This window comes from Trachemys scripta, chromosome 3, assembly GCF_013100865.1.
Source record: "Trachemys scripta elegans isolate TJP31775 chromosome 3, CAS_Tse_1.0, whole genome shotgun sequence".
NCBI classification, from domain to species: domain Eukaryota; kingdom Metazoa; phylum Chordata; order Testudines; family Emydidae; genus Trachemys; species Trachemys scripta.
Window position 1 is genome coordinate 75,712,896 of NC_048300.1, and position 13,535 is coordinate 75,726,430.

The window sequence follows — 13,535 nt, forward strand, 5'->3', positions numbered from 1 at the left end:
GGAAATCTATGCCTTTTGCAGTGCCAATGATTTGGAGAGAGCCAACAGATCATACCAGCAATTGTTACTTCTGCATGGTGCCTCCAGTTGGGAAAGGTGTGTCAAAGAAGAAAAAGTGGACTGTGCATTATCCAAACATTCCATCAGCTATACGCCCAGTACCCCACGGAGAAGGACTGCCGGTTCCTGACGCACCAGAATCATTCTCACTTGAGTCAGACGAGGAAGAGGAAGAGGATGAAACTTCTGGTCCTGAACCATCAATGTCACAGGACCCACATTTTCTCCCATCCTCCTCTTCTGAACCACACCTCATAACACAAGGTGAACTGAATGACCTTGTCAGGGATTTGGAACTACCCAAGAGTAAGGCAGAGCTGTTGGGCTCCAGACTACAGCAGTGGAATCTCCTGGCAGGTGATGGTAGGATTTCCATGTTCCGTGACGGTCAAAAGGATCTTGTCCCATTCTTCTTCCTGGAAGGCGATCTTGTATAGTGCAACAACATCGATGGTGTGATGGCAGCCCTCAACATCGTTCACGATCCAGATGAATGGAGACGGTTCATTGATTCATCGAAGACGAGTCTTAAAGCTGTTTTACTGCATAATGGCAATGTTTTGCCATCAATTCCAGTTGGTCATGCAGTCCATATGAAGGAAACCTATGACAACATGAAACAACTTTTGAGGTGCATAAACTATGACCAACATCAGTGGCAGCTTTGTGGCGATTTGAAGGTTGTTGCTCTCTTGCTTGGTCTGCAGACTGGATACACAAAGTACTGCTGTTTTCTCTGCAAATGGGATAGTCGTACAAGAGATTCCCACTACATCAAGAAAGATTGGCCACTCTGACAGTCATTGGAGCCTGGGAGGAAAAGTGTTCAGCATCCACCACTTGTTGAATCAAGGAAGATTTTACACATCAAGCTGGGTCTGATGAAGAACCTTTTCACGGCCATTGACAAAACACAAGCAGCTTTCAAGTACCTCCATGGAAAATTTCCAAGGTTAAGTGAAGCTAAGATAAAGGAAGGTGTCTTTGTTGGTCCTCAGATTTGTGAACTTCTTCGAGATGATGCATTGCATGGCAAGGAAAAGGCAGCATGGAAAGCCTTCCGGTTAGTGGCAATAAATAAATAAATAAACAACAAGGCAGACAACTACAGGTTGTTGGTGGAAAACCTCCTCAAGGCATATAAAAGCCTTGGTTGCAACATGTCACTAAAGATACATTTTTTGCACTCTCATCTAGATTTGTTTTCCACCAAACTGCAGAGCAGTGAGCGACGAGCACGGCGAGCGATTTCACCAGGACATTGCAACAATTGAGAAACGTTATCAGGGCAATTGGAGCCCGTCAATGCTTGCAGACTATTGCTGGACAGTGACAAGAGATTCCATTTAATGAATACAAGAGACAAGCCAAGAAGCGCCGAGTAGACACTGAATAGGACTAAACTATGTACAGAATAGTTTTTTGCCTTTTGTTTCATAATAAATTTTATTTATATAACCCTTTTGCTGATTTTTAAAGTGTTACATAAACAGGACAGGTGAAATATCATCATGTAAAGCAACCATAAACACATGAAAAGACCTAGGTTTCCAATTTATGATTAAAACTCTACTATCTACACACTATACATAGACATAAAATGTAAAAACTTAAATATCTTAGAAACAGTAGCCAATCAGTTGTTTTAAGTGTCATATTTGAATTCAGCGCATCAAAATACATAATAAATAGCACATTTTCTCTCTGAAGCAGACGACTTCTCAAAAATTGTAGACCAGTGTTATTGGCAAAAATTCAGCATAGGATTTTTTTTTTTAAATTTTCACAACAGATAGGAGACTTCATTCTTGTGATCTAATATTACCGTAAACATATCAAGAGCAAGTTAATTACCATCTTTCCCAGCCAAAGTAAAAGGAAAGCTTTAGTAAGTATAAGTTTATATATTTCTGGTCATTTACAAATATTTTAACCTTTTCTTTTAAATTGGCAGCACCTTATCTTTATTTAAAGATTGATATATGAGTGTTACCAGTAGAAGTCAATGATATTGCTTGTGTGGTTGAGGATTGTGTTTGGAGAGGCAAATTTTTCAGTATCTTTCTGGAGCAAAAATAATATTACTGTGTGAATCCTTTTAGTTCTCAAGCTAGGCATAGAAGAATGTATTCAGTATAATTTCTGATTTAGGTGAAACAAGTGATGAATAAAACCTGTTCAGGTTGATCTAGCAAAGGAAACTCTTTAGCTCCTGATTCTTTATATTGTGGTTGCTTAATGAATGAAGGTGACAACTCCTCTGGCAAATATTGTCACATTATGAAAAGTGCTAGAGGCCACATCATCATTAAGGGGTTCTGCAGAATAAGAAAACTCACTAGAATTTCCCTTTTTACGTGTAATTTTTTTGAAATTGGTAACACACTCCACCATCCATCTCTAAGAATCATTAGTTGTGTGATGGCAAATAGCAGAAAGTTCAGGAAATGGCCAGTGGGGAGAGCAGCTCTTTTTGATTTGTCCTCCTCTTCTGTAGGAAGAGGGCATTGAGTTTATGAACTGGCTGGATGGAGAGAGCATCCTTTCTCCTTCTGTCAGAAGTAGCAGTGGAGGTTGTGGGTGACAGGCAGCAGAGAGCCAAGACCTACTGAGTCCCTTCTATTTTGGAAAACAGTGTAGATATTAGTGATTCATAAAACGAATGAAACACAAAACCAGAAAAGGCTCCCCCTAGTTTAGGTTTTATTACAACCCAAAACTCGAACTATGTTTGCTGACATTTGAGAACCATTTGGTGAATGTTGACTGCATTTTGAGTGCATTTGGGCTGATTTGTGGGTTTGTGATTTTTCAGTATGAAATAGGCAGACCTTTGTGTTTTTTACCATAGTTTCACTTTGAGTTTTTGAAGGTCTCAAATTTGAGTTGTTAGCTTTTAAGAAAAGATAGATTTCCCCCCCCCCATCCCCCCGAGCTGTTCAGTCAAGCATTTCAGATATATAGATGTTAAACAAACAAACAAAAAACCCAGAGGATTAAACAGCCTGAATAAAAGTCTGCTCTACTCTCAATCAGGTTTCACTTCCATGCCATACTTAATGCCATAGTCCTCCAGTCAAAGTCATAAAATCATACAAATGTAGGACTGGAAGAGACCTTTAGCCCCCTGCAATGAGGTAGGACCAAGTAAACCTAAATGATCCCTGACAGGTGTTTGTCCAATCTGTCCTCCAGAAATGGGTGATACAGTTCAGGGCTACTGCACCTGTATTTCCCCCTTGTGGTTCAGCAAGGGCATCTACTCTAGGCTTCCAGCTCCTCAGCCGTCACCTCTCTTGGGTGGAGACCCACGTCTCATTCCCTCCTGACCGGGATTTTTCCAGACTGCATAGTTCCCTGCCTACACTGTGAGTTCCCCAACAAGCCAGGTGGCCTAACCAAGCCAGTGTCTGTGCTTTCCCTGCTCTTTGAAGGCCATGAACAACATAATTACCCATAGTTATAAGCTATCACACGGCCCTTTCTAAGCAAGCACATTTATTCTTAAGGTGAAAGTGTTATAAAGAAAACATATTAAAAACTATAAAAGAATTTATACACATGCTAATAGGCTTACCAGAGATCACCCCCAACTCCAACAAGGGCTCTGGCGGGATTCATTCCTTCAAACCCCACCAAGGAGTTTTTCTGTAGTCAGAAGTTCATAACAGCTTTTGCTCAAAACAAGAACACCTATGCATGGGTTACCCTTCCTTTTGTACAGTCTGGGTCTTTGATCTGCAGATACTGTGAATAAATAATCATCCAGCCAGTGGTTCTCTCTTCAGGGTGTAGCATCAAAAGATTGGGTCCGGAGGTGGGAATTTGTATTCCCCACACCACCACCAGGTATTTCTCAAGAAACCCACTTTATTTTGTTTTGTCCTGAAAGTTCCTTCTTGTCTGACACATTGTTTAAAGTAGTTCTTTGAAACTCATAGTGCTTCCCAGGGTTTACACTGGCCCCACATCTCCATGCCCTGGAGAAGCTACATCTAAAAAGTAACTATAATTCATAAACTTTCTATTTATAATACAATAGACTCCAAAGCTATTTAAACTTAATTCAACAAGTTTTTCCAAAATTATTGCAGGAAATTGCTGTATTTGTCACAATGGAGAGTCCACAACCTGCCTTAGAAGCCTGTTCTAGAGATTGCTGCAGATTAAGCCCATTACTTCTTGTCCTACCTTCAGTGGACATGGAGAATAATTGGTCCCTGTCCTTTTTATATAATCTTTAATATATTTGAAGACTGTCATCAGGTCCCTCTGTCTTCTTTTCTCAAGGCTAAACATGCCAATTTTTTTAACCTTTCCTTATAGGTCAGGTTTTCTAAATCCTTTGTCACTTTTGTTGCTCTCAGTTGGACTCTCTCCGATTTTGCCACATCTTTCCTAAAGTGTGGCACCCAGAATTGGACACACTCCATCTGAGGACTCACTGATGGCAAATAGAGTGGGATGGTTACTTCCCAGGTCTTATATGTGACACTCTTGTTGTGAACTCCTAGAATGATATTAGCCTTTTTAGCAACTGCATCATATTTTTGAGTCATATTCAATTTCTGATTCACCACAACACGCAGCTCCTTTTTGTTAATATTACCGCCTAACCCATTATTCCCCATTTTGTAGTTGTGTATTTGATTTGTCCCTCCAAAGTGTAGTAGTGTCTTACAGAGGAAACAAGGTAGACAAGGCCTGAATTTCTAATGTACCAAAACAAACAAACTAACAAACCCCACAACATAAGTCTGGGGGAGGGTAATGAAAGTTTGTTTTAGAGAGACCATACAACCTGATTTTACCAGGTCTGTCCTGGTTTTTCAAATGATGTCTGGACTTGTCTTTATAGCAAAAATAGTTTGAGTGTTGCTGCTACTTTGAGTCCCATCCCCCACCACACACACACACAAAAAGCATGGGGTGTTGCTTTTATCTTGAGTTGACTGGCCTGTCAGGGGGAATAGGCTATAGCTCAGTTTAGACAACTCATCAGCTGCTAACACAATCACCCTGAAGTGTGGATGCAGGGTAACTCCACTTGAGTGCCACTAGTCCTCCATTGCATTCCGACAGTTCCGCCTGTGTGCCCGCAAAGGAAAAACAAGTTCTTCCACTTCCTCATTGAAAAAGAATGCATTAGAGTGGTTCAGCTTGCTGCAGCAGCAAGAAACAATGGGATATGCCTCCACAAGTCTTAGTGCCGCACATAAATGAGTGCAGCGCCAGCGTGGACACAGCAGATGAAGTATTATTTCGCAGGGTGAATGCTCTCACTTGAGCTAGGCTAACTCAAGAGAAGTAACTCATGTGTAGATAACTTGAATTAGCTCTGCAGTGAAGTCATAGCCTCTGTGTCCTTCAGGCTTTTATTGGGAGGCCTAAAATGTCCTGTATTTTTCATTTCACCAGTCAAAATAAGTAGTAGGTACAAAATGCTTGTTCAGGATGTGTTGCTACAATGTTATGAAGCGTTGCGTACACTCCTGTTTCATTTTCTTGTACAGTGCATGCGAGCTTCATACCAACCCTGGTTGAAGGCCAAAGCTTGTCATAATTTGTCAGGTGACAACACTGCAATAGGAGTCTGTTGATGACCCAGCCTAGTCAGCACAAACTTTCTGCTCCAGGCCTTTGCAGAAGGAGCTGGGGGTAAAAATTCACCACTTCAGGAAATAGACATGTGTTGTTCTTGAGTAGGGAGCTAGCCATGTACATTTTACAAAAGTCAAAACCCATGTTCTTTGCCATCCTGTCCTGGCCGTGTGGTGCATTGTATGAAGCGTTCCACTTTCCTCTACTGAACACCTGTTACAGATTCACTGTTATTCCCAACATAGTTATCTCTAACCTTTTCTACCATATTGTCATGCACAGTAAAAAGAACAACATAGTTTGCTCTGGCTTTATAAATGAATATGTTAGAACTTCTTAAGAAGTATTATTTAATAGAATGTGGTTTTTGTTTCTCTGACCAGAACAGCTGAAGACCTGAAAGGAAATTGATAGAGACAAATCTCAGAGAATTTACGATGATTAGGCTGCATATAGCTTAGATCCAAGAGGTCCCAATTTAATAAGGGAATCTCTGCTAGCAGAAACATGCCTATTCTTCAGCTGTCTATGTGCCTATTCTTCAATTTTCCCTGGTGGTGCTAAAAGAATATCATAGAAGTTAATGGATAATAGTACAAGTTAGCAAGATAACCAAGTTAGCACATAACGGTACAATTTTACTCCCTCTTTGAGCACAAATGCTTTTAAAAGAAAATCACTTAGGCCCCAGTTCAGCTAGGTACTTAAGCATGTATCTAAATTTAAACACTTGAGAAGTTAATGAGACTAATCATACTTAAAGTTAAATACATGCCTTAGCATCGTCCTGAACCAGGACCTTAATATGAGTGAACAAAGTAGCACAATAGAAACTGAATTTCATTCATTCCAGTACAGTTACCGGACAATGCACAGTTGTAAAGGATTTAGAATTTTAAAATTTTACTGTTGAAATTACCTTGATACCTGTAAATGTCATATTTTTTTCTTTCTCTTGTTTTCAGCTGTGGGATCTACTGCAAAAATTACAGTTTGTTATGACATACATTGCTCCCTGGCAGATTGCGTGGGGATCTTCATTTCACGTGTTCGCTCAGCTCTTCTCAATACCTCATATCCTTTACAGATTTTTTGTTTGTTTTTTGTTTTTTTTTGTTTACTCCCAGTTTCACTGTTCACGTATGTACAGGGTTTGAACAAAGAGAGTAACATGTAATAATTAATTACATTTAATAAAAAACTGAAAATATTTTACACTGATTCTGGGATACCATGTTACTTCTAATTATGTCTTTTTAGACAGAGGGGACCCACTTTTTCTCTGTTATTTGGATTCAGCTATTGACTGCATTAAGAATTGCAACTGGGGAATTGAGCAGAATTTGGACCAGGATGTTTAACGCTATTTCCTCCTTCCCCATTCATATTCAGCTAATTCTCTTTTCTTATAATGTTCTCTCTCATCCCAGCATAAAATTTAGCGTGTCTTGTGTAGAAAAAGTATTCTCAGTACAATTCCTCCATCTTAGGTAGACTGTCTTCTTTAGAATGCTGTTCTTGTGGGGTGCTGAGCATCCTTTTAACAGCTAGCCCTGGCTAATGCCTGAATGCAGGGATTTGCTTCATCTGGTTTTTCCCTGTTGCATCCTTCTAAATTTTTCCCAGCTTAATTGTAGTCTGACTTTGATTTTCTTTTTATACTAATTTTCCATTGAGAGGGTTGGGAAGTTTCCTCCTTTTAAAATTTTCCACTTTTGGTTCTGACATGAAATGTCGTAGGATAGCTGGAAACATACTTACAATAGCCCTCAAAAGGAAAGATTCCAAAAACACATTATTAACAAAAGTTAATAGTAAAAGTAAAGCTGGCTCCAACCAATTTTGAAGCAGTAGGCGTAGCAAGAACTATCATCAAAATCCACATTCTGTATTAATTTGAGTCCCTATTTTTATCTAGGAATTGCAATTAAATAGTTTATTTAAAGTTATTTAGCAGAACATTTCAAAACTGAAGATTATACTTTAACAAGATTTCTCTTCAAATGCAATTATTTTGTAGTGACAGTAACTTTAATGTTAATAAAATCCCTAAGTAGGATTTTTTTCAAAACTAAGGCAGTTACTGAATAGGATTTAGTTGATTTATGTAGTTATTGTTGAAGTACATTTAGACTGGGTATCTATTATTTAAGTTAACGATATCCTTGTTAAATGCAAAACAGTATCTTAATGTAATGTTATGGTTAAGAATTCACATGAAAAAGTTACTGTTCCCACAGCAACAATAACTCTGTCCTTTTGTATATAAGCATGGAATTTTCTATTCACTTTTATGCATCATCCCCATTAAAAATAATGCAAAAATGCTACATATGCACAAAAGAGCCAAATTACAGTATGGTTGATCTGGGAACCATAACTTGGAATTGACTACATTATGTTCAGGTAAATTCCCAATGGTAATGTTACATTAACATAATATCTTTCATTTAAAAAAAAAACAGAAAAAACCCAGTGAGAGATCACACAGTAAACCAAACATAACATGCATTTATTTTAATGTTCTTGCATGTATATGTAAAGAGGCATTCAAATGAACACACTAAGGACCAATAGGATTTGTTGTATACTTGATGTAAGCAGGATTTGGTTTTCAAAGGTATACAGGTTTGTGGTATACAGTAATCATTTTGAAACTTGCCCATTTTCTATGTCCTGACCCTTAAAACGAGAAGACCAGTAGTGACACTTATTTCCATCATCCTATTAAAAGTGCTTTCTTAACATTTTTATTTGCATTGTGGAACCTTTTCCACATAACTTAATATAGTAAATACTTTTCCTCCCATGCTATGAACCATTGTAACAACATTACCTGTGAAGATAATGCAATCATCTCACTGCTTTTATTATGTATATAATTTATACAACAACTACAAGTGAACAAATTGTTTTTGGAAGTCTTAGTGAATTTGTTGGGAGTATGAGAGCCATAGAGCAGGGCCAACCCCGCAAACGGTTACTAATGAATGTAGGGTAAAATTTTCAAAAGCATCTAAGTGACTTAAGAGCCTAAAATGGTTTTAGTTTCCTTTGTACATAAAACTAGAGAATATGACTGTACTCCATAAATTCCAACCTCATTATTGACATTAATATAATTAGAAGTCCATGGGAGCTTTATGTAAATAAAAAGGCTGTGGGATCAAGAGCAGAATTATTAGTATTTCAGATTACAGTTTCAGATGTGCCACCACTGCTGCCTTGTGATTCCTGCACTCAGGGCCGGCTCCAGCATTTCTGCCGCCCCAAGCATTAAAAAAAAAAAAAAAAAAAAGCCACGATCGGCGGCAGCAATTGGGGAAAAAAAAAAGCCGTGATCGGCGGCAGCAGTTCAGCAACAAGTCCTTCGCTCCTAGAGAGAGCGAGGGACCTGCCGCCCCCTGAATTGCCGCAGGTGCTGCCCCTCTCCCTTGGCTGCCCCAAGCACCTGCTTGTTAAGCTGGTGCCTGGAGCCGGCCTTGCCTGCACTGATATCAGAGAAGGAAGCCAAAAGCACCCATCTGCCCCATCTCCTTTTTCCAATTGCTGTCACCCAGAGACCTGTGACTCCAGCGCTGATCTCAGAAGGAAGCCTTTAAGACTCAGGTTGTGTGTATGGGTTGGAAGAGATGGAATCTAACCAAAGCCCAACATATCATGGGCTGTAGTGCAACACCTCAGCAGTCTCTATTCCAGCCTTCAATATATGCATGGAGATGAAAACCTATTTATAATAACCGCTCCATGACCACTCTGTAAGATTTCACAACTACTGGTTCTGGCAAAACTCGGATCCAGTTGCCCTCTCCCTTAGCCAGTTTGAGTCTTCTCTTCCATGCTGCCCTAAAAGAAAACACGCAGGTTTTTGTGGGAATTTGTGTTGGCTTGCTAAACCCAGGGTTGTGAGTTCAGTCCTTGAGGGGGCCACTTAGGGATCTGGGGCAAAAATCAGTATTTGGTCCTGCTAGTGAAGGCAGGGGGCTGGACTCGATGACCCTTCGGGGTCCCTTCCAGTTCTATGAGATAGGTATAGGTAATTTAATCTGTTTTATTAGAGCATAAGCTTTCGTGGACTACAGCCCACTTAAAGCTTATGCTCTAATAAATTTGTTAGTCTCTAAGGTGCCACAAGTACTCCTGTTCTTCTTTTTGCGCATACAGACTAACACGGCTGCTACTCTGAAACCTGTCATTAATCTGTTTTGTCCATCTTTGCCCCCTGTGGGCATATTATGGATGTTCCGTAGCATAGAGGGTCTTGTGTGTGCCTTCTGCCAAGGGATGAATTCTGCTCATACAGCAGTCATAAAGAAGATGGTGCACAGGGAAAATTAACTGAAACATAATATGGGAAAGTAAGCTTTTAAATTCAGGGTAATAAAAGTACTATAATACCATAGTATCATAATAATACTTGAACATAATCAGTGCATTGCTACCAAACATAAGAGAACCTAATAAAAATACGTCAGTTGCTCTGAGTTAAAAGTATCTGATCACAGACAAAAATAATTACCCACGCTACACATCAAAGTGAGGTAAGAAATATTTAGAAATGACCTTAATTAGAAAATTATTTATCATGTTCCATTAATATTCATGACACTTTACAATAGCTGAAGTATGTGCAACAATACAAATTCCCTGTCCTGAAATTTGGAAAACGTAGAGCATGTAGGATACAAATATTATCAGAAGATCCCAAAATTTAAAGAAAGAGGGCATGGTCCTGTTACCTGCTCTTATGATCTGTTTATGTATGTGACACTCTGAATTAAAACCACTTTCCAAAAGTCAAATGAGAATTGTCTTCCAAGTGACATATAATAATAATTATGTCATTTGGTTTGAAGAGAACCCAACGGTTGCTATTGTTTGAGCTGTACATTTAATGTAAACATTTCACAGTGAAATCCCAAAAGTCCTAGATCATCATGTTGACTGTTTTTATGTTAATTACTTTGACGCAGTCTTTAGAAAACTGTCATTATCTGTGCTCCTTGTTTTCCTCCCATCTTTTCAGCTCCTCTGATCACTTACCTTATTTGACACTTGCAAATAATTCTTTCTCTTTCAGAACCAGTATGGGTTATGATTCCAGTGTAATATGACAACTGAAGTTTGCTGACAAACTTTTGCCCTTCTGTATGTTCTCTCTGATGGTTTTCGAACTTTTAGCCTCTTAGGGCAGCTCAGTTTGCAAACTCACTAATGCACTCAGACACCATTCCAGATCACTCTCTTTTAATAAGTTTAAGGATTTTCAATGATCGCTCTTGCTAAATATTTGTTCGTAAATGCTGCATATTGCTTCCAAAGCTTGGCTAATAGACTTTTAGTGGGAAAACTGCAATGTGAATATTTTTCAGTTTTAAAATAAAATATGCATTACAAATTGAGCTTTAGTTTCTCAAAGATTGTAGAATCTATATACTGGACATTATTAGAATAGGCTGAATCAAAAGACTATTGCTCTTGAGTGATTGGACCTTAATTCTGGTTTCAGAGAGGCACCATTGGTGGTATAATCCTAGTACTTTGATACTTGCCCAGCAGCTGTACGATTCTTTATAAAATACTTTTTTTCCCAAGTAAGGGTACGTCTTCACTTACCGGAGGGTCCGGCGGCAGGCAATCGATGTTCTGAGATCTATTTATCGCATCTGGTTAAGACGCGATAAATCGATCCCGGATCGATCCCGGAAGTGCTCGCCGTCGACGCCGGTACTCCAGCTCGGCGAGAGGAGTACGCGGCATCGATGGGGGAGCCTCCCTGCCGCGTCTGGACCCGCGGTAAGTTCGGACTAAGGTACTTCGAATTCAGCTACGTTATTAACGTAGCTGAATTTGCATACCTTAGTCCGAAGTGGGGGCTTAGGTGGGACCAGGCCTAAGATGTAAAACAGGATAATTGAATCTGTCATGCCAACAGGCTGCATGTAGTGTTCTCTCCAGAAATTCAAGGGCCTGGTGTAACTAAAATGAGAATTTGTTCCCAAGTCTTTTAAATCACGCTGCTGTTACATCTTTCTTTATATATTTATCCACCTCTTCATTGTGTTTCCTAGACTCATTTTCAACGCATCTAGAATGTATAATATAATCATTTTTAAAGTAGTAAACCATGAATACATGCATGCACCAGGATGTTTACCTATGTTACTTCCCCTGCACTCTTCTTCCCACTTTGTGGACAGTTCAATGAATATGATACACCTCTACCCCGCTATAAGGCGGTCGTGGGGAGCGAAAAATCCCTACTGCGTTATAGCTGAAACCCTGTTATATTGGAGTAGCGGCGGCAGGGCTCCGGTGGTGATTTAAAGAGCTCTGGGCTCCGGCTGCTGCGGGAGCCCCAGGCCCTTTAAATCGCCGGCAGAGCCCCGCTGCCGAGGCACTGGGATAGGGGCGGCAGGACTCCAGCGGTGATTTAAAGGGCCCAGGGCTCCCCGCAGCAGCCGGAGCCCCTTTAAAGCGCCGTCGGAGCCCCGCTGCTACCGTGCTATAGGCGAACCCATGTCGGGTCGCGTTATAGTGGGGTAGAGGTGTATGTAGAAGATTTTTACTAGGCAATCAGTATGTGATCATAAATATCTGATGAAAGCTAGGGTGAGTTCCACTTGTTGGAAAGACTCATTTCAAACCAGCAGTTTTGATGATATATCCATGCTCTTGGGGGTGGGAAAAACATGGTTAAATGCTTGACCCATTGATACCAGTTGCAAAACTCCCATTGACTTCAGTGGGCTCAGGATTTCACTCAAAGTGATTAAGGATAAGAGATCTTTGTGCCAGATCCTCTGGTTCACAAAGGCAGTTATATACATGGCATTAAAGCAGCTGGAGAAGGCTGGTAGAGAACCTCCCCACCTCCACCCCCGGAACAGGGAAACTCTGGCAGAAATCTAAGAGAGGTGGCTTTGCTGCCAGCCATTCTGCCCTGCAACTTGTTCACCTAAACATGTGGCCCTCATTATTAGAACGATTTAAGTTTGAACAGCTACTGTCCTCATCTTAATAATTAGTCCTGTTGTGTATGACTTCAGAGCTTCCCCCCCGACCTTGGAAAAAATGATAAAAATAAAATAGCTTAGGAGCTGTCTGAAGAACGATTTAAAAGTGTGATGAAATAATTCATGTTACCTTAACTTGAACTTTTCAGACTCTGCTATGCTTTTTTTTCAAACTCTGGCCACTTCGATCTTTTCTACACCACTGAGTCCATTTCTTGGTAGTGTCATTTTTATCACATCATATGCCAGACCTGTCAAGTTCTGGGAGAAAAACTACAAGTAAGACCATTAAAGTTTTGTACACCTGTTATTTGGAATGTTTTGTGCTTACTAGTTTCATTTCTGCCGTTTTTGTTTTTAAAAGATAATTCTACATGTTGCTCTAGGGTATGAGAATAACCTTTTTGTTACAGGTCTTGGTCCTACTGTATTAATATTTTGTACTTTCTCAGTTATTTATTAAAATGTACTTAAATAATTATCAGTCTCTTACATACAATATGTCATATCACATTTATTGTACAGACAGACAGCAACAAAGCTATGGAAATCATAAGTGTCCTTTATTTTTTTAGTAGCTAGTGTTAGCAAATTTTTACCAGTTTGCAGATGGTGGGGCGCTCTCAGCACTAAATGTGAATGGGCAAACTGATGAGTCTGATGCAATGATTTTTAACAGGTAATCTTTCATAGATATTGATATAATGTTTGGTTGTTTTTGACTGTAGTTTTCTGTCTTCTAGTTGGACAAGAAAATGAACTTAAGAACATAGAAATTATTTAATAATGACTCTGTACATTTTATTTTAGTGCCTTTTTGTCTAGTAGGATCTCAAAGCAGTTTACAGACTATATATA

At 39.5% G+C, this 13,535-nt stretch overlaps 1 protein-coding gene across 1 annotated transcript in view; it reads left to right on the forward strand.

Moving 5' to 3' along the window:
* Positions 1–13,535, forward strand: part of PCNX2 (pecanex 2) — a 232,827-nt gene that overhangs the window by 139,529 nt on the left and 79,763 nt on the right. The window contains exons 22-23 of the mRNA XM_034765099.1: positions 6,627–6,735; positions 12,827–12,956. Coding sequence (XP_034620990.1) covers positions 6,627–6,735; positions 12,827–12,956 — 239 coding nt within the window. The remainder of the gene's footprint in view (positions 1–6,626; positions 6,736–12,826; positions 12,957–13,535) is intronic.